The sequence below is a fragment of the Rhea pennata genome, chromosome 1 (assembly GCF_028389875.1).
Source record: "Rhea pennata isolate bPtePen1 chromosome 1, bPtePen1.pri, whole genome shotgun sequence".
In the NCBI taxonomy this organism is placed as follows: Eukaryota; Metazoa; Chordata; class Aves; order Rheiformes; family Rheidae; genus Rhea; species Rhea pennata.
The window spans coordinates 59,796,555-59,819,550 of NC_084663.1; the positions used below are offsets into that span (position 1 = coordinate 59,796,555).

The window sequence follows — 22,996 nt, forward strand, 5'->3', positions numbered from 1 at the left end:
TGAGGAACGGCTGCGAGAGCTAGACCTGTTTAGCCTGGGGAAGAGAAGACTAAGGGGGGAATCTTATCAACGTCTACAAATACTTGAAGTATGTGTGTGGGATGTCAAGAAGATGGGGTCAGACTCTCTTCAGTGATGTTCAGAAACAGGTCAAGAGGCAACAGGCACAAACTGAACCACAGGAAGTTCCACCTGAATATGAGGAAAAACTACTTCACTTTGAGAGTGACAAAGTGCTGGAACAGGTTGCCAAGAGAAGTTCTGGAGTCTCCTTCTCTGGAGATACTCAAAACTCGCCTAGACAGAATCCTGTCCAACATGCTCTGGGTGACCCTGCTTGAGCAGGGGGGCTGGACTAGATCTCCAGAGGTCCCTTCCAACCTCCACCATTCTGTGATTACATACAGGTCTTGAGCTCAAGTTTGTTAAGACTTGTCCAATTCTTTTTGCATTTAATTGCAAAGAACAACTATGTTTTCCTGATATTATGTCTTGCTTACAATAACTTGTAATATACCTTTCGTTCTAAATGTCTTTCCAGTCGTGTCAGAGCTTCGGTTTCTCCTCCTGGCCATACTGCAGAAGGCAGACCATCTGTGTCAAAACCTGAAAAACAAATTAGAACAAGGAAATTCCCTGTTTGTTTACATGGTAAGGCAACAAAAGTATAGTGTAGTGATACTGAGATACATTTTGCTGCATGTTGAAAATAGCCTGAATTTGAATGCACGGCAAAGTAAAAGTTTTAAAACTACTATTTGCCAACGGGACCAACTCCCATCAAACCACATTAGAATACTTACAACTCGCAGCAAGAGGCAATTTTTCCATTCCATTATGAAGTTTAAAGCAGACTGACTTTACTTGAATTAAACTTTGCTTTCTTTTCTTTTGCAAATACAAGAGATTTTTCATTTATTTTCAAAGTTATTTTCTAAATCTCAGATTTGCAGTATGTGGCACATCCCAAAACCATGATTTTTTTTTAACCTCTATCCCCCCCCCTGAAAAATTACTATGAAGCAGCAACAATTGCTATTCTAATTCAAAGAATGCCCCAGAACTTTTTGCATTAAGTAGAAGCATGAGTATTATCCTTGGAACAAATATTCACATGTTGCATTGATCTGAACTTGAACACCACAACAGGATTATGGTCAATTTGATGGTAAGTACTTCATGATTTGTGGGCAGAGGCAGGAGAAGAAAAAGAGAGGAAGAGATTGCTTTAAAACTAAACTTACAGGAAGAGGTCTTAAGAAGCTTCTAAAATAACATGCAATGAATAAGCAGCCTTAGGAAACATCCATACTGAAATCCTTGCCTGTTCAAGCATTAATACTATTCATATATGCTGTACTGTACAACATATTGGTCCCTGCCCCACGAAACTGCCAGTAAATAACATTCTCAGACAATGCAGATGAAGCAGAAAAGCAACAGACAAGTTAGCCTTCGTTACTTTTTTGCCTTTTTATGACCTTTTTGTAAATTTATTTTAAAAAAAAATCTTGTCTTGCAATGCCAAAGTGACAGATTAGCAATCTGAAGCACAAGGATACCAAATTTATTGAATATAAAGAGAAGTATCAAAGTAGGTTAGTGATGATTTGGTATGGGAGAACAGCTATATGATGCTAAACTATGCTACACATGAAACCAAACACATGAAACCAAACAACATTTAGTGTAGTTTGACCTATCTGACCTACCATTAAAAAAAAAAAAAAAAACAACCTCCCCTCCCCCCCAAAAAAACTTAAAATTTACAATGTTGACTATGCTTTTCTATTCCTTTTTTATGTCATAATCAGCACCAGTTTAACAATAAAGCACAAACAGAACCTCTCGTGTGGAGATCCGAGCAGTAGATCAAGCCTGATCTGTTACACAATGTCAAGAAGTCTTAAAACATACCTAGTTCTTCAAGTGATGGGACCCCATATTTCTCATCGTGGTCATCAGAAACCAGAGTAGTACATTTTTCCATCACTTCTGGAGTTATAGTCTCCACTGGCATCTCCAGTGGTTCCATTCTACTAATTAGAGTCTGGAAACGCTTGTAAGTAAGAGGAGGCTGCCCTCCATTTAATTCTATTATTCTGTGTTTGAAAAACAAAACAAAACACAACAGGCATATCAGACAGCTGTATATTACAATGTTGCTTTTATATAAATAAATAAATATATAAGTGAATATATATATATAGCTACTCATATACATATGGAGAAAGGAAATAACTTCTTACCTGCCATTTGCTTATTATATAGACAGATCTAGACAGTTTGAACCTTAATTTAACCATCCCTTCCCACTAGAGATGCACATAAATTAACTGCCTATAACAAGTCAATTATTCTTAATTCTCAGGCTGAGGAAAAGTCCCTCAAGAATGAGTAACTATGAATATACCCAGCTCAAGGGAAACAAAATATGTATCAGCAAAGCAGCAGATAGACCACAGCTACATAGAGACACACTCAAGTTACCAAAACCATTTTTAAAACAAAATTAAGTTATTCGCATAGAAAAATACTTTTAGTTGATATTGAGACAACTGTCCAAAGTACAAGTGTTTAATGTGTGAAAAAAATTAAGCTAAAATTTATACACCACATCTGCTGTCAAAACACACAATTTTCATACTCTGCATTGTCCAGCCTTAAATATACTTAAATCAGAAGTCAGGAAATCCTCTAAAAAATAATTTACAGAAAGTGTTAGATGAAATCAACTGTTGAGGAAAGGGGGTGAGGAGAAAAGAAAGGAAGATTTCAAATTATGATAAAAATTGCTATTGGCTTAAAAACAATAAAAATATTCCCTCCTTCACTGGAAGGGAAGTAGGAATCTACCACATTAAGTTACTCAATGTTAAGAGAAGCCAAGTCATACTTTTAAATAGCTTGTGGATTATGTTTCTATAATAGGGAGTTAATGCTAATCCATATAAACAGAGATCTGTGGAAAAATATTAACAAGACATTAAGTAATGCAATACAGAAATATCAAACTATCCCCAACTATTCATTGAATACACAGCAGTTAGGAAATACTTCTTGAAAAAAATGTCAGCTTACTTGTAAGTAAAGTAAGGACAAAACAATTATTTTTACTCTTTTTAGCTAAGCCTTAAACATGCAGTGGGTACAGAGCAATGGTATTCAACTGTTATGGTTAGCATATACTGAACTACAACAGATACTATTTTGGAAAAATTAAAGGACTGTATGAGATACTTCACTATAATTAACCAGACCATTACTTTCAAAAAATCCCCAAAACAACACTACATTTTCAGGTTTTCTGGATCAATTTTGGAGTTGCAAAATTATACTCAGTATGTAATAAGATTTGGACGAATGAAGGAAAAACATGGAACAAGTCTTTAGCCTTATCTACTAAAGATGCAACGTGCTCTGCATAGAAAGCAGCACACAATAATTAACCAGATACTACGTAAGAGTCATACCATTATCTTCAACAAAAGATTTAAAACAAAAAGGTAACTTACTTGTCTAGGTCATATAACGTATGGGAAATTCGAACAATGACCTCCACTCCAGCTTCACTTGCCAGTTTCTTAATTGCTGCATCTCTTTCTTTTCCAAATGGTTCAGAATCATATTCAATAGAAAGTTTTGCAATGTTCCATTCCTGAAACATAGAATAAAAACGTGATCTTTCAACAATTCAGTTGCTTGATGGTAGGTGAGAGAAAAGAGAATTGTAAGGACAGGCAGGATGGAACAACAGCTAGTTTCCATCAATAATTGGCAAAGATGCACAAAGGTACAAAACATTAAGATATACAGCCTTACAGAAATAAAACCCACGATTTAGGCATCTAAACAGGAATCAAACGTGCACACACACAAGCCACCTTTACTGATCTGGCCCACTACATCTGTGCAAAATCGGAAAACTCTGCTCTAACTTTAGGTTGCCTCAAAAAAAAATACTAAAGGAAGAGAGATAACACAGGGTCTCTTCTGGACATAATTCAGCAGCTTTTCCTCTGCAGAGCAAGATACTGCTCTTTACATACCCCTGTCAGCTTCAACAGCAGAGGTTAAGCTACTCGAGAGAAATGAATTCAAATTCTTTCCAAAATCACTTGAAGACAACAGGAGGGGGAAAGGTGGAAAATAAGCAAAAGATCAACTACCACACACTTTTCCTCCCTTTCCCAGTCCTTCTCTCCCTCCCCATCCAGAACATCCTTCAAATTCTCAAAGACAAGGAAGGCAGTGGAGGGAGAGACACAGACAGACACACACACACACACACACCCCACAACAACAAAATACACGCACACATACCACACACTCCAATCTCTTAAGGAGGACACCTTCAAGTAAGCCTAATATACTTTATGCCACAGGCCACTATATTTTACCCACACATGCTGTCACCAAGGCCAACAAAAAAACAGCAGGAGAGAAAAAAAAATGAAGAAATGTATGACATAGCTAAAGGCTATCTGAAACAGTAGAAAACTGATAAAGTTATGCCCAAATGATCCTAGAAAGTCCCCCTGCCAATCAAACTCAGAAAAGCCTTTCCAATCCCAGATCTGTTAGATCGGTGATTTAGTCACATTGCCAGATCAGTTAAGAGAACTGGGTTTACACCAAGGAGATACAGGGTACCTCACCCTATTCACCTGGGGTGCTGTTTCACCTCTGGATTCTCTAGCTCCCCCCCTGAAGTCCAGACACAGCTCTGGGGACAGGTCATTCTAGCAATGGCTTGATAGAAGGCAGTTTGGCTCCTTCCACTTTGCCATCAGCCAGCACAGTCCCAGAAGGCCTTATACTCTCAAGCAACCTCCCACACCCTCATAAAACATTTATTTTCCATTTCATAATATAAAATCACTGTCTGACAGGCTGCAGCACAATCTTTCTTTCCTCAGGCATTTTGAAAAGACTAAAAATGTGTCCAAGGGCCACAGTCATACCCCACAGGTTCCCAAGAACTCTCATACAAATACTATGTAGTGTGAATACAGCCAGGCCATATTAGCACAAGCTAGGCACTCAGAAACATGGACACAAATCACTTTGCACATACTATTCTTTGTGGTGAATTCTTTTAGAAACATGGATGCATGTAAAGAATTAGAGATTGCCCGACTTCTGTTTTCTTTATCAAAGTAGTCTCAGAGTTGAGATACAGAGCAGGCAGACACAAATGGAACAGAAAGGGCCAAAACCTATCAAGTTTGGGAGTAACTGAGTGCTGCTACAAGCAGAAGTCCAATCTCTGCATAGTCAGATAGAACCACCATTTTCAAGTTACTTAGAAGAAAATAAATACGATAAAATTCCAGAGACCTGCAAAATCCACAAGTAAAAATATTCTGCCTCTGTGCTCTACTCCAGAGGATGGCAGCCTACTGCTGCTATCAGTAATGCTGTTAGGTGCTGCTGAATTCAGTGTCTTAAGGGGAACAAAGCTGCTCTCGAGAGTTGTACGTGGACAGAAAAGAAGAAAGCAAAGTCATATATTTGAAAAAACCTAAACATTACACAAGGCCTTTTGCAAGAACACAGATAGATCAACATCCTGCTTGCTGAAGGACTTGTCATTCAGCTTTGTGCAAAAAGCAGCCCTATCAGAAAACCACTGTGAAGCATTCATTCCCAGGGATCCATGACTGGGTTCCTGACACAACCCTGCAGAAGTTCCACCACCCGCCAACTCCTAACATGATTTATTTAAAGTTATCCTCTTCAAGACAAAAAAGACATTTACATGTGTTCTTCGGGCTCATGATGGTTGCTCACTTTTGTGGGATATTTATGATGATGATCTGAAATATTTGGTTCACAATGTTATGTGTCTTCTGCACAATTGCACATGCCTGATACACAGATACAGCTCAGGCAGAAAAGGCCTGTGAGATTAGTTATATAAGATAGATGCACATTTCTGTAGTCTTCTATCAGAAGTTAAAGAAGTCTTTAGAAGCTTAAGCATATGCTTCTTACTTGTTTGAGGTTAAAGCATGCTGTCCTGAAAAGCCCTACAATCAACTAAAATACAGACAATAAAGACACTTACTGGTATTTTGAGGAACCAGAAGACCTGAACAGACAAACATTCTTACTTGAACGCTATACACTATCTGCACAACAGGTTGTATTCATTACCTTCTTAGCACTAAAATTATGTTCTGAAGATGTGGTGATCTCCCATGCAGTTAAATGTAAGTAGCCTAGTACTAAAAGTCTGAAATAGGAATTGTCAAAATCATCAAAAAATATAGAAAAATTCATCCCAGGTGGCTCAAATACAGAAAACAACATGCATAGCAGTTACTAAGATGTCAAGGCAATTCTAATGTAGCTACCAATAAGCAGCAGAAAAACAAAAACTTCAAGCAAGCTATATGAAGTACTGCAATTCTGACATGGTACCAGAACCTGAGATGAAAGTAACCGCAAGATCTTTGCCCCCTCTTTAAATGGGATCAAACCAAACTGGCTGGAAGACAAAGTCACTTTGGACATCCAAATACTGCTGTGAGCAGCAGCAAATGTCATATAGTCCTGCAGGAAATTCTTCACCAATTGGAAATCAAGAACAGAACAGTTAAAATATCATCCAATTAGAAACTCTTAATTAAAACATGAGAATAAAGGCTAAAATTCTGAAGACTTTCGATAGTTTGATGATGAAAATTTGTGAATGAAGTTCTTGAACAGGCAATCCTTTGAGGAAAAAAAAAAAAAGTATTCCCCACCACCACCATCATGCTTGTCTCAGGCACCTCAATCCAGTTATTCTCCAAGAACTTAAAAAAATAAATAAATCAATTTGCAAAGTATTCATTTTTACTATCTTATTGTAATACGGTCACCTTAAACACACTATTGACCAGGGAAGGCTAATCTAATATCAGTAATAATCCTCAACGGTTTTAAAATTTGTTCAATAGTAAGTCTTTCCCACAAAAGCCTTAACTTCCTAGACCAGAAATCACTTTTTGAGAAGCTTAAATAGTTAGCCTGCAAAGAAGAGGCATCTAATGAAATTAAAGATGAGAATTTCCAATCTTAGGTTCAACTTTCACTGTTTCTCTAGATCAAGAACAATTGTGAGTTTTCAGGTACTTATTACTTTAAAAAAAGATTAAAAAGGAGGCCAAATATGCAGGAATCCTTCCTCAAACTAGGCAAGAATAATATTTAAGAGGGGAACACAGGTAACCCTGCTTTCCAGCAAGCCTATTACCAGATAAAAGCCTATCAAAAAAACCATTTTAATGTTAAATAAAAACAAACCACAGCAGAAGTTTGACCTAAGTATTATTTTTACAGGTCAGGCTTTGAACCTGGATTCAGCTGCACAGAGTCATTTTTCAGTATTTCAAAGGGCACTTGGAAAGAAACCTTAATAATACATAATTTACCTATACTTAGCAAACCATTAGAAATTGCTTTTATTTCCAGAGAGAAAAGAAACACAAAACTGAAGTCTAAGATTGTTCAGTTTAGTGGGTGATAAGCATGTTAGCAGACTCCTCCTTTCTGCCCCCCCCAACAAAAAAACAACCTGAGAGAAACTGCAGAAAGGATATTGTTAATTGTTCACATAACACAGGACTTGTGTTAAAGTGTATTAGAACAAGAAATATTCCTAGTTGAAACCAGTCTGACAGTCACATTTACAGGCAGAAGCAAAGTGGAAAAAAGAATGTAGTATTTTAATTGCACATATTTCTAGCATTTACCTTAAAAAGTCTAGGAAAAACATCTGCTGGCTGTCCACGAATAACAAACAAACGAGAATTCAGTTTCCGTAGATTAGCATCAAGATCCTCAAGACACTGAAGTAGAAATCTGCAAAGAATTGCAAAAAAACAAACATTACTTTCCAAAGCAGATTGGACAAATTTAAGATAGAGAAAGGGAACTGAAAGGAATAACAAAACAAAATTTTACAGATCTTCAGTATTTTGTGCAGACTTCTGTTCACGTTCACATTCTAATTACACTTAGTTTACAGTAGTTTGATAGCAATCGTATACTCAACGATACCTAATTCGGAAAACTAAACTGCACTGTCATTTCAATTTTCACCTCAACACTAATTAACTTTAGAATGTATTAAAACACAATCAAGACTTAACTAGAAGTATACTGTCACCCTAAGGAGAAAAAGCGTATCACAGACAATTAGCTGCTACTACTGCTAAACTTAATTCAAGTCCCCCTTATAACACTGCAGCCTAAATTATTACTGAAAACAACACATCAGAGGTAAGACTAGATGACAATCCTTCTGACCTTGATTTATAAAAACACCCTCTTTAAAACAGAAAACTTCATGCATTTTGGCTATAATCCCACCTAAATTTTTTATTGAACAAACAAACAAGGAAAAGAAAGGGGAAAGGGTAAGCGGAGAGAGAAGGGTGCTTCAAATCTGCAAGTCTTCCAGAAAAAAAAAGAAAAAAAAAAGATTGTCAAACAAAGGATGTTGAGACAGGTTCACCTGCACAAAGATTCATTAGCAGGTTCCTTAGCTGATGACAGACATTGGCTCTAATGTTGCAAGTTGGCTTTGGGAAGAAATAAAAAGAAAAGAGAGGAAAAAGGAACACTTTCCCTGGCAGCCAGACAGGAAGGGAGGCAATGGGAGTCTCTAGATGCACATCCTTTCCCTAGGCACTGCAGAACAGGAACAGGTGGTTCCCTCCACAATGCTTTTCTCATAACAACTATATCATTTGCATCAGGAGCTGCTCAAACCCTTCACCGGTTTCTCCTGCTTGTGATGCTGTTGGCACTGACATAAGCACACATCAACTGGGCAGGGACAGCATTACCCATCTGTTGTTAAGCACCAGGTATGTGCTTTATCTGACTCACACACACTAATCAAAAGCTACATCCGAAGGGTAGAAAAAGGTGTTTGGGGGGGGGGGGGAGCTAAGGGGCCACTGCCATGCTGGTGGCAATTGCTTCTCAAGAACAACTGCCATAACACCACACACAGGTGCAAGGCTGTGAGGGTAGCAGCCTGAAAACACTGAAGCCCATGGGGCCCTGGCAGCTCCACAAGCACTGTCCCAGCAGCAGGGGGACAGGCCAGAGCCACCAGCCAAGGGCAGCCTCCAGACTGCAAAAGGCAGGTCCCCAGCAGGGCAAAGGCAACAGCACTTAAGGCAGTGGGCAACGAAGGTTTACAAAAACCAGAAGTTCATAAACCACTGAAGCCAGTTTGAAAAAACAATCAGTTACAGTCAAAATGCCATTGCTGCTAAAAGGGATATGGCACAGTTGTAAACTCCTCTAAACCGTGAAATAAAAGATTAATCAATCTTTATGTTTCATAGCAATTTAAATGATGCCAATCTAACACACATCATTACCTCCAACTTTGCATGAAAAAAATTGATCAAAAACAACATACAGAGGGCTGTGAGGAAAATCATTTAGCAGCTAATTACATGCCAAAAATGTATGGCTCACTCAACTTGAAAAGGTAACAGAAAGCAGAAGAGGTGATACAAGAAGTCAGTGTATAAGAATACAACTTCCTGGCTGCCAAGTATTAAAATGTCTAGTCTCTCACTTTGCTTAATTTAGTTTTGAAAAAAAAGAAAAAAAAAAAAACTAACTTAAAGAAGGAGGTAGGTATACTATGAGGCAAGAAAAGAAAAAGTTGTGTATACCCATTTAATTAGAAACCATGCAGTAGTCATTAAGAAATAGATTGGAATACATATGCTTCTACTAAACAGAATTTTGGCTCTAAGTTCCTAGACCAAGTTTACCTCCAGATGGCATCTAAAAAGCACAACTTTTACTTTTTTTTTTCTTTTTTTAACCTGCAATTATAGATTTTATTTCATTAATCTTATCCATTTGTGTCTTGCTTTCAGGGAACACATGCATTCACATATACTGCACAAATCACTATGAAGATAAACTAAAAAAAGTTTCCTCAATGCCTTTGGAATAGGAGATGGGATTAAAGAAAAAAAAAAAAAAAAAAAAAAACAAAAAACTTCATATCACAGAATATAAGGAAAAAATATGGGATAAAGCGGTAACATAAAGCATTTCTAAGTATTTTGAACAAAAATCTTATTGCCTTTTAGGAAAGGGTTATTCTCCTCCTCCAATTTCCATCTCAGTTCCTTCTTCTCTTCTTGATTTGTCTTTACACTATTATCAGTTAGGTTAGGAAGAAGATAGAGCTTCTAGCCTGAACTTGGCAAAATCCTATTCAAGAAGATTACATGCACTGACCCAGTCTTCAATTCACTTCCAAGGTCCCTAAACTTGCCCTTAATACTATCTAATCTCTATTTTGTGGGCTCCCAAAGTCTCCTCAATTACCTCTCAACTATCTCTTACTGCTCCTGCATTTCAATCTCCAGAAAACTTTAATGTATTTAACAAACATGTGCTTCTTCAGTGTAGTTAAGTGTCAAATTCAAGGCAATCATCCACTTTAGTAAAACATACTCCCCACAGATGGTACACTCAAATGTTTAAAGTTTAAAATCCAAATAATACAAGTCTTCAATTTGTTTGTCTGCACTAAGTATTGTTCTTCACAATGATCTAAACTCAGATTCCTAAATACATATAGGAATACATAGCAAACACATATAAGGAAGGGAGGGAGGATAGGTGAGGGGAAAACACCACCTTCAAAAACCACCACAGTACTTGAACAGAAACAGAACAAAAGAAAGGTAAGGTAGCCAAATCCCAGCTTGAATTGTAATACTGTCGCTGAAAATATATTGTTCAAAGTTAATAGACCAAATTAAACTCCAGTGACCCTATGGAATCTATGTAATGCAACATAAAAGATGACTCATTTTGACTTTCAGAATGTGGGTTCAGCTTATAGCAAATGATTACTCAGAATAAATATGCAATTCAAACATTTGAATATTTCTATTGGACCCACTATATTGTTTTCATCAAAGGCATTTTTCATTAAAATGTTAACAGCATTTGTACGGTAAGTCTTTATACAGACTTTATATAGACTTTACATTGCCTTGCTCAGCTGAAAATGAACTTTCTTAAATCATTGTTTCTAGACAAAAACTGCCAAGAAACTTCTAATGGAAGCAAATGCTTGTCATAACCAGAATTTTCATCTTTCTCATGAGTTCCTTAAGGACATATAGAAGCATCACTGCAACTTCATTATGGTTAAATACATGCTAAATTACATCTGTATTTGGATATATCTAAAGCTAAATTTCTTTGACTTTAAAGGAGTAAAAATCCTACCTTTCAAAACTTCAGAATTCATATAATCTGTTAATGCATGCCTATATGAAAATATTTTTTTTAAATTCAAACTAACTTCCTTGGACAAATTTCTGATTTTTCCCTATTTTCAGCATTATATTCTGATGCACTGCATTTATTGCCTGTCCTAAGTGCATCATCTATCACATATCAACGTGCATTAAGGGGAGAAGTAATAACATCTACACACATCCACAACATGAGCATGCAACACACATGTATTTTTAAGCACACTAATAGAAGAATAAGTATCCCTCATTTTCAGTATTGTTAGTGCAAACTATTATGTGACCTGAAACTAAAAGTGATTTACAAAACTAGTTTTTCAAGATTTCATTTTGACTGATAAGGCTTGTTTGCAAGTGAACATAGTTCAGAGTTATTCTGACTCCACACATGGACACTTGCTGCAGAACAGGAACATGCATATGTTTTGTTTAGTGCACACATCTAAGAATAACTAGGAGTAGCATTTTAGCACAGACAAGGCTAAATTATTTGAGCTTTCTCTCTGAAGAGACACACCAAAATGCTCACAAACATGTTTCTTTCTTAGCTTAACACAACTACACTGAAAATTAATCTGTGAACTGAAACCAAACATGAAACCTAAAGAATCATTTATTCTCAGTACATGAACCTTTTGAGCAGTTCATAGTTCTTTATAGTAGCTATGAAGTAACAGTTGCTAGGTTTGAACTCTCTTACACTTTACACCAAAGCCTGGCAATTGTGAGCTACTTAAATCTCTCCTTATAGGAACAAGTTATGTTCCTGAGTTTGCAATTCTAAACCAACTTCTTCCTCTCAACCTAACAGTCAAAAAAGGAAGCACTTCCTTCATCACACTGAATAAAAAACATGGCATTAATTCATTAAGACGACATAGAAAGGACATTAAAAAATTATTTGATTAGATAAGAGTGTTAGTCCAGGTTTCTGCATCTGGTCTTCATCCTCCCTGAGCCAAGCCAAAAGAAGGAAAAATTTGCTGTTAATTTCACTGTAGCAAATCACGTAACGTATGACTGAGGTGATTGAGGGAGACTGAAAAGGCCTATTTATCACAACACATAGAAGATGCCCATGTTCAACACTACATGCATGAAAAACATACTTATCTTCAAGTAACACTCTTAGAAGGCATCACACCCCTATTTTGCTCAAGGTTATCTAATTATTTTAATGATATTTAGAATTCTTATGTGAGCTTTTGAAGACCACATTCTTTAGAAGAAATGTACTTAAAAATTTATCTGTTTACTCCAAACCACAACCTTCCCAGCCATCAAGTATGAAAAATCTGCTTGGTATCCAAAAATCTAAGCTAGATATTTTTCCCTTTGCATCTTAACAGTGACTGCAAGAAACCAATTCACGTAACACAAGTTTAACTAAGATGCAAATGAAATTAACAGAAATTCAAAAGCTAAATAACTAATTGTTAACATAGTTAACAAAACCGTCAAAACTGAACACCACATCATGCAGACATACAGGCTCTGTAGTATTAACAGGACTAAAGACTTTCTCCAGGGAAGAAGTCAGTAGTAGACTGTTAAAAAAGGTAGGAGCATTTTTATTTGCAAGAAACACTTACAAGAAAAATTCCTTTAGACACTCTTTTTAAGGCTTCAAATTAAACCTTGTTTGGGAGTTATTTTTAGGAATGATGAACACTCAAACTGCAGTCTCACTGATCCCTCTTTGCCAGCATGAAATAAGGACAGTTACTGTGAATTGACTAAAAGTCCAATGACCTATCTTTCAGGCCTCATTCACATCTGAAAACAGTGATATTAAAATCATTAACAATCAAAGAGCTTCAATTTCAAATTTACTCTGTATTTTTTCTGAACTGACACAGGTTCTGAATTTAAACCGTTAGGAAAGGCAGCATTGTTAGCCTTCACTACCACTACAATACAAAATGAAATGTAGCTAGGCTTCCCAACTCTGATGAAGTTGGGAAGTTGAGTAAAAAAAATAGAAACAAAACAACCTTTAGCACTAAGTTTAACCAGTATTTTTACTTAGAAATTGCCAGCTTATGGCAATCCATCCAAACTTCTGCTTATCCAATCTTTTAAAACACCTTCTATCTAATCATAAGCTCTCACACGAAGTCTTTAATTTCAATCTCTTCAACAAAAGAAAAGCACTATCAAAGAAGCGACTATGACGTTATGGATGTTTGATCACCACCTAGATTTTGTTTATCAGAATTATCTTAAACAGTCTAATGTCTTTTGGTTTTATTTTCCAATTCAAATTTTTTTTCAGCATTGTTATCAGATATTCCTGCTTTGTCTCTTAGACTTTACTAAAGAGCTGGAGTCAATAAAGAGTATTACATACTGTATAGCATCAACTGTTTTTATATTTGAATGTAAAGTTTACAGCATTAGACACTGATTACATTAATACATCATGCAACATTTATTTCCATTCATGGTAAAAGAGACTATTGAACCTTTATTTAACAAAACTGCTATTCTGCCATATGTTCAGTCGGGTCATTATAAAAGTCAAATATAATCTAGATAAACATATTCCTCATATTTGCTTCTAGAGGAATCATAATGCAGACTTCATTTAATAGTCATATGCAACATTGCAAAGCACCTGATATTTAATTTTTCTATATACAGTTTAATATCTTATGAGTGTACTTTTGTTTGACTTCCACAAATCAATGCATCTTAGGCAGAACGAGCAGCATATTCTTGTGAAACTTTAAGCAGCTTAAACTCAGACAGGATTTAAGTGTTATGTACACTCCACATCATTCTTTGGCAGTAGGCCATAGCAATATTTTCCTATTACCAAATCAAGGTCACACAGAGGCTTGTTTTATTACATTACAACGTTTCAGTGAATACAGCATGCAACTTTCATATTCTAAGAAGGTATGCAATAATGCATTTGATTAGAGGTATTTTCCTTTAAGCTTATACACCAGACTGGGCAAAAGTTCACACTATTCACCTATAGACACTTAAGTGAACCAGCTTTGGGAGCCAGCTAATCTCCTGAAGGTTTGCTCTATAACGAATGGAAAAGGGAGCCTTCAGAGTGCAATTGGGGACTTTAGCATCTTTCATAAGTTAATAAAAGCTGATCTGCATGCAAAAACAAACCAAGGCAGACAAGCATTGCTTGTTCGTTTTCCCCCTTACCGTTTACAACTGTTACTATTATCTGTAAACCAAAACAAAACTGCAATGGATAAAGCAGACAAGATGCTCCCAAGTCTGAGTACAGCTGCAGTATTCAGGATTACTGTGAAACTGGTTCTTAACAAACAAATTGAAATTTGAACTCTTTGAAAAAAGATGAAAAAGGGAGCTTATAACTAAAACTGAAATAAAGCAATATTAAAATTTTAATCTCCATGCATCTATAAGCCAAGTCCCTCCAGAAGCATCTTCTTTGAAGCTAAGTAGTAAAGACATGCTCACACATGCTAAGGAGCAGAATACCACCTATAGCAAGAGCTACTGCTGCATTAAGGAGGAACTAAATTTGAATCTATCTAGTTTATATTAGACAAACTATCATTTCCTTATATATCATTCCTCCTTAATTTCTTTCTGACTGAACTACTTTTTCAGTTATGTGCTCCCTTCCTTGGGGAATAATAAGAATTTCTTTTGTCCTATTCAAGGAACATTCCTAATCTTCCAAACAGCAATATGTATTTAGCTCCTATTTTGTGAACCATACTTTACAGCAAATAGCATATTCAGTCTTCATAAAGATCTGAATCTAAACTTCACATTAAAAAAAGCACTTATAATTCCCAAAACTCATTCCTGTATATCTAGCAGCAAATTTATCAAATTACTTGCTTGTTACAAAGGTCAGCCTTCTGGTGATACCAGGCTAAGAAACTTGCAGCTTCTTAAAGGTCTCCCTCACAGTATGTCATTTGTTCCAAATTAGATGTTCAACATTTATTTTTCTCTAATCCTCTAATTCTGGTCTGACAGATGAAAGTCCTTGTTACTTGCCTTATGCCAATTCTTTCCAGAAATATAAGATACAAGTTGTTTTCCTGAACATCATGGCTTCATAAAGCCTACTCAGATCCTGCTTTTCCCATCTCCACTCTCAGATTTACTCACAAAAGACAATACAGTATTGATTCTACGCTAACTAGGGTGGAGTTTACATTTAGAGACCTCTGCGGAGTGCACTGGCTGAAACCACACAGCACATGGGGCACTTGATCCTGGGCCTTCTCTGACCCCCAGACACTGCACCAGAGCCCTACAATGCCATTAGTCATCTGTATTTTTCTCTATTCAAATAACCTGGGATAAGGTAAATTTGTATTACATTGCATTACAGTACTACAGCTTGCCAAAGTAGTGCTCTTCTGTAATATGTCTAGCAGGTATTAAAACCACTGAGAAGAGCAGAGGGCGTAACACCTACTAGGACAGCACAGAACTGGCTCCTTGCAAACTCACTCACACTCCCGACAACCTCTCAAGCAAACTATCCCCCAAAATAGCACCTGGGCTTCATATCAGAAGACACTAGTTGGACCCCTGAAAGAAAGCCTGGGAACAAACACATTTGCAGTGTGGACAGCTAGGGAAATAGGACCTAGACACAAATTACAGAACCCAGTTATTTGAGAGTAGAGATATCTTTATAGTTAAGTAAGTTTCAAGCTGCTTATTCTCATGAGCCCAAGTTCTCTTGTTTAAATGAGCTGCTCATAAGGCTTGATACAATTAAACCAGCGTTGGCCTGCTTTTTACTCCTACCACCGAACAAAATAGTTCAGCCACAGTACTTTCCACAATCTAACCCATCCATAAGAATATAACAGCCACGCTTCACTTCAAATAAACTTTGTGGAAATATTTTTGTTTTTAATTAACATTCCAGAAAAGAAAGCCCTGTGCAAGCTGATCCTGAAGAACCAGTTTTATGCTGCCCCCTTACCTTAATAAAAAAAAAATAAATAAAATTTTCTACTGCTGCTGCTACTAAGATTTTAGACAGTTTCAAGTTTACCAGAAGTATTGAAAAAATCATGTGTATTTCTCAACTAGACTGTATAAACTTAGTGCCCTTAAGATATGAGAAAACTGATTTATCATGGAATTATATCTGAAAACCTATTATAGCAAGAAAAGAGAATTAAGGAAAGACCTAAAACCTTCTAGCATACACAAAAAAATGGTAGGAAGTTCAGATACCAGAAAAATACCTGAAAGTTACACTTAAAAGTTTTAATTAAAGCTGACTGCATTTCATTTTGGCAGTGCATGCCTTCCAGTGGTCAGACATGCAGTATTATTCTAACTTTCCATTACTACCCTTACGAATCAAGGTGGCCAAGATTTTCCAAACTGGTCTTTCAAAACTGAAATTAGTCATTTATATCTGAATGCAAGGTAAACATGACCAGAGTTTTGGGCTCCTCGATATGAGAGAGAGACAGAGCTACCAGAAGAAGTCTAGTGAACGGCTACTAAGATAATTAAGGGACTGGAGCATCTCTCTTATGAGGAAAGGCTGAGAGAGCTGGGACTGCTCAGCCTGGAGAACAGAAGACAGAAGGAGATTTTATCAATGCATTTAAATAACTGAAGAGAGGATGTAAAGAGGATGGGACTAGACTCTTTCCACTGGTGCCCATTGACAGGATGGGCACAAACTGAAACACAGCAAGTTCCATCCGAACACAAGGAAATACTTTTTCACTGAGTGCTAGAACATGTTGCCCAGAGAGGCTGTGAAATTTCTATCCTTGGAGACACTCAAAAGCTGTCTGGATGGGGTCCTGGGAAACCTACTCTAGGTGACCCTGCTTGTGCAGGGGGTTGGACTACATGATATCAGGGTCCACTCCCACCTCAACTGTTCTGTGATTCTGTAACAATCTGCTCATGTTCAAGTAATGATAGTGTAGAAGGAATCAATGTTTAAGAAATACCAAAAAAAAATCACATATAAGTGAAACATTTATTAAGCAATGTGAGTCCATAAACACTCCTTTCTACCCCAACTTTCTTACAGCATAAGGAGATTTGTCGGCATGAAATAAGCTACATTTTCATCTGCCACAACATCAGTAGTTCACTGGACTCCAGGAGGTCAGAATCAAACTGGGCTCAATGACCAAAGTACCTCACTTGAAACAACTAAATTAAAAAAGTCATCAGAATATTCCACTTAACTATACTACATAAATAAAAAGCAATACTCTATCTCTGCAGAAGTAGTTTAGACGAACTACTATCCTATGAAGAATGAAAACTTTATTCTTAGAACTGTCCCCTTCTTCCCACCCACTCCATACCAAAATTCACCTCCTGGACACTGCTGTCAGGTTTTTGACTGTCTAGACCGCTGAAAGAATAAAGGCAGACAACTGAAAAACATCCCCCAACACATGGCCACATTATTTTTTCTAGTTTGCTTGTGCCAGCAGTAGAATTGGTTGCAACACACAAGGCTTGGGGGAGGCAGAAGGGAAGAGGGAAAAAAAAAAAAAAAAAAAAAGAATGGGGAAACACCACTACCTTCCTAAAGGCTGCTAATCTTTGATGAAGACAGAGTAGTTACAAACAAGTAGAATAATATCTGGCAGTCAGAAACCGCTAGCATTTCTAGAACTAGAAAAGTTCTGCTTCCCCGGAGGAAAAAAAACAAAACAAAACACACACACATGCAAACTTTACTCTGAATTTTTTTCTATAGTCAAAATGACAGAGGAGCATATGTAACCTCTGAGCTGGAAACTTAATTGCCATTGATAAGTATTATTGCTATACAAGATCTTCAAGGAAGAAGTGAAGAAGTGGTGTCCCCCACTAGAGGTCAAACTGAAAAAGAAAGAAAGAAGAAAAAAAAAAAAAAAAAAAAAAACTTTACTTGCTTCAAGATCAAGGACAAAAAAAAAAAAAAAACAAAAAACAAAAAACAAACAAAAAAAAACACAAACAAACAAACTAGGAACTTTGCAGTTTTCCTTCCCATATTGCTCATAACTTGATCATTTCCTTATACCATTTGCAAGTAGAGTGTTTCAATATGAATCAACAAAAATAGTTTCTTTAAGTAGGTCGTTGCTCTAGCAACCAGTAGGCTGTTTGGACTACTCCCTGCCACAATGACCTACTTTTCTAGTTATACGTAACTGCAGTAGTAGGAGCTGAAATTCTAGTTCACTTTTGAAATGTTTTGAGAGGATTTCTATATCACAGTTTAACTTTATTTCTAAAAAGGACAGATAAAGGCTTCTGGGAGTTACAAGTAGCAGATCAGTAACGTTGATCTATGCTGTATTTAGAGTTGTCTGTCTACTAGAGGTTAAATGAAAGCTAATATATGTTCCAAGTTCAAAAAATACTAAGTCAATATTCAAAATAAGAACATGCTCACAGAAAATAGAATGGAAAACTGTCAAAATTAACAACTACTTGCAAATAAACACGTTCCAAGATAGTGTCAATATTTGGCAGCAGTCTTCAGTGTAAACAGACTGCTTCAGCATTATATCCACGCAAACACTGAAAAAAATAATCCTCTGTTATAGGTCTGAATGATATTAAATCTGCATAAAAGAAAAAAAAAACTCACAAATGATAGTTAAAGCTGACTCACTGCTTTTAAAATATATTTAACCCTGCATGAATGGTGGAGCCTGAGCATAAAAAGGTACAACACAAACCCAGAAAGTAAAACTGACTATTAGTTTTCTGTTCACCATTGCTATTAATGGTCATTAATCTTACACCAGAAGAAAAAAGTTAACCAGTACAACTTTCCATTGAAAAGTTATCAGGTTATCTCTGCAGAACTAAGCCTAAAAAGCATCAAATTTCAGTCACACTGATTTATGCCATAGTTCTTTTTGATCGATTTATACAAACCTTGAATTCAAAAACTTTCATTCAATTTACATTAAGAGGCAAGCATAGCAGAGTAACATTTTCAAGTGGAAGACAATACAATCCAACAGGAGGCAAACTATGCATCACCATATGATCCTAACTAAAACTGCAATTAATTCAAGAGATGTGACAGAAGTAGCTTATATTAAGGAAAACACATGCACTCCCCCCTAAATTTACTTTAGCTTAAACCTTGCAAGTTCATCAGAAAAACCACTGGAATCCTTGGGGGGGGAGGAGGGAGAAGGAAACAGTACTGTGAATGGAATAAAATTTTAAATTCCCCCTACCTTCACACTGGAATAAAGCATACATAATGAGATCATTAGTCCTGCAAATAGGACTCTCCTCAAACAGAAGAGGAGAAAACCACAACTTTACCTCTACCATTGCACCAGCAGCAGGCAGTACAGCAGCAGCAAGAAGTGCTACAAAGGTAAAAGTTGGAGGGGGAGGAGAATGTGGAGAAACAGAAGAGGGGAAAAAAAAGTAAGAGGGAGAAGTGGAAGAAAAGTCATAAAAAGAAAAGTTGCTGCTGCAAGAGCACTAGCCCATCAGTAGTAAGTTTTCAGTTTGAAAGCTTGGCCTTCACTGCCAAAAAAAGTAAAGTCTACTGTGCTGTCCCAGTAGAAGCAGCAAAGAACTTGGGTAAGGTTTTCAGTCAATACAGTGTTGAAGAACATTTCTTTGACAGACTAAGGCAAAGCCTCAGAGTTGGGAAGCTGTGTTATCTCCACAAACCCTTGATTTTCTTATCATTAAAAAAAAAAAAAAAACACGCTACCATTAAAATACTTCCCAATAGTAAATTTACTAGCAACTGACTTATAGAAATTTCAACCAAATATACAAATGAAACCTTAATTAACAAATGCTTACTGAAACACAACTATGATTAGATGATCAAGTAAGACTAGTTATTATAAGGGTCTCCTGTAATTATCAAACCCTTGAAATAAAAGGGGAAAACATACATTATTGAAAGATGAACTATCAACATCATAGTAACTTAAAACTTCATCATGAACAAAAGAAACTACACATTAGTAAATGTTTCTAGTTCATACCAGCTAAAGAGTACACAGGAGAAAAAATGAAAAAGTCACTCAGTCATCTAAAAAAAGCACTCAGTGGGTTTGGGATATACTGCATAATAGCTGTAAACAGCAATCAACTGAGCTGTCTAAAAAGAAACACAGATAAAGCATAGTGTACTAGATCTTAATAAGCATGTCACCTCTTGAAAAGTGATGTTGAGAAGTCAAAGGATTTAGCCCTAGACTACACAAGTAAAACAAATATTTCAGGTAACATTCTCTGCTCGATTGCCCTTCACTAAAACTAGAATAGTTTCAACTTCTTGAGTTCACTGGTAGCAAGACTTAAAAAAAAAAAAAAAAAACACACACACTTCTTTCCCTACACAAAGATCACTCTGGAACTTTGATGGGAAAAAAAGTAGTCTAGAATGTATTTTATTTTAAACGCATATCTCAATTTTGCAGATGTACAGTCACATCTTTCCACGCAAGAGCAATAAGGAAGACGGAACAGTAGGTAATCTCTGCTAAATGCCATGTTATTCTCTCTTCCTACTTTAAGACAGCTAGCTTTAAAAAGTCACTGTTCAGATACAGAAATACACTCTTAGAAAAACTGAGATTAAGAATGTTAAAAATGAAGAATTTACATGCAAATAACTTCTCAATCCAGAGGAGCTTCACAAGAGAAAACAGTCTTTTAGCAAAGAAAATTTTTATTCTGTTCTTTAATTAATCAAAAGTATTGGAAAGTTAATCATTGACTATTTTACTGCCAGTTATCAAAATGGAATTTCGCAATTTTTTGTACACTTCTCCAGTATTTCAGAAGCGCACTGGCTACAGAAATTAGGTAAGCCTGCCATGGTGTTGTACATCTTTAGTACATAGCAAAATTGCAGACTGAGATTCTGCCCTGTATATACCGCAACTCAAAGTAATAAATAGGTAACTCTTTCATATAGGTTGCTTATTTACTCATCTTTCTGACAGAGGTTGCCCTCTCATCTCTGTTCTTATGACCATTCATTCACCTCTTTCTTAATTGAAGTAAAGGATGACCTGGCCCTAATCCCAGAGTTCTCTTGTATGTAGTACTTGTGCAATCTCACTGTAAATCAATTTATTTTCTCATTTTACTTTAGCACTACCATTCTTCCCATCACTGCTAGCTTCCAAGACTGCTATTGCCAATATAAGACAGGCAGTGTGGTTTAACTCCATCAGGAAAACATCCTTCAGTGCAAGGTAACCAGAAAGCCAGCATCAGCATGAAGGAAAAGAAATATCCTGAAAGTGCCTGAATTCCATAGGCTCTTTACCATAACTAGTAAAGCATTTCCCAGGTCACCGATTCCACACTTGAGAGACATCTCATAGTTGTGTCTTTTAGCACTCGCACACTTCCAGAATCCAAACTACAGAAACTAACCTTGACATAACATATAGCCCCACATGCTAGGAAATGTGCATATTCAAACCTACGTAGTTACTAGCACAGCTTTTAAAACATAGACAAGTTAAAAGTGGTAGTAAATAGGGAAAAAAAAATCTAAGTTTTCATTATACGGGCTGTTCCTAAGTAGCCTGTGCCACCGACATTTCATCTCTTTCAGTGCAGAATCAACAATAACATCATGCATTTATACCACAGCTTTGCCACTGGAGTTTAAACAGAGGATTTTGTTTCAATGTTTCTGATTTTCCTTCTTGAAAGGATAGTTTGTTTCACAAGGAAGCAAACTTTCAGAGTGCAAGAGCTTAGCAGCTTTCACTTTTCATGGCCATCAAGAGCCACAAACACACACGTCTGCATGTAATTGAACAGGAATGGAAATGCTTTCAAAGAAATGCTCAGATAAAGCAAGTTTTAAAAGCAGGCTCGGCTCAGAAAATTACTCCAATAAATTACAAGAGAAAACAATGCGTAACGCAACTCCAAGTGCCTATGACATACCACAGAAATTAGAGTCGTAGAACAGTCACTATTCAGATCCATGCTCAACTAGAAGAATTCCCTTTGTTTCTAATAACCTGAACACATTCATTCTACTTTAACATGGAGGATATGCTAGCACTTTTCAAAGTGATTATAAGCAATAGTTTGATGCCTAAATTTATTTCTGAACCTTGAGTTTTAACAAATTTCTATTTGTCACCCAAGCTTACCAATATAGACATTTGGGTCTTTCAAATACCACAACAATTAAAAGTACTGAAATTAAGAAAAAATATCTGGTTATTTTAGGAAGCTATTTTCATTGCAGCCCAGTTGTCTGCATTAACAAAGTCAATTTGTTAACTTTTAATAATCTCAGCATTACTAACCACCATGACTTCAGATCACAGCTGTTCCAAAAGCATAGATATAGATGTAGACTTTTGTCACAGCTGTCTCCATTCACATACTTGAAACAGAACATAGTTATATTGATCTATTTTCCCCAATCCTTTCCATTGTATCCTTCACCTCCAATATGTTTCTTTCTGCAGGGATAAAGAATTATAACACACCCCTGAAATATTGAGGGAGGAGGGTGGCTTCAGAGGGCACAAACATTACAAGTTATCTATTGTCCTAGATGGTAAAAAAACTTGAAAGTCAAAAGTAAATAGAAGCACATAAACTAACCTTGCTTCACATCTAAATTAGAGTTCTGAAAAAAATAAGATGCATTGCATCAGAATATCATGATGTTTTCAGCCCTGCAGTCAAATTCAATACTTTTCTAGCTGTTACCA

General features: G+C 36.4%; 1 protein-coding gene across 2 annotated transcripts in view; it reads right to left on the reverse strand.

The window, feature by feature from the left end:
* CRY1 (cryptochrome circadian regulator 1) overlaps positions 1 to 22,996 on the reverse strand; it is a 42,045-nt gene that overhangs the window by 12,020 nt on the left and 7,029 nt on the right. For both annotated transcript variants that reach the window (XM_062589068.1, XM_062589058.1), the window contains exons 2-5: positions 7,743 to 7,851; positions 3,516 to 3,658; positions 1,918 to 2,102; positions 518 to 606 (exon numbers count right to left, since the gene is read on the reverse strand). In XM_062589068.1, coding sequence (XP_062445052.1) covers positions 518 to 606; positions 1,918 to 2,102; positions 3,516 to 3,658; positions 7,743 to 7,851 — 526 coding nt within the window. The remainder of the gene's footprint in view (positions 1 to 517; positions 607 to 1,917; positions 2,103 to 3,515; positions 3,659 to 7,742; positions 7,852 to 22,996) is intronic.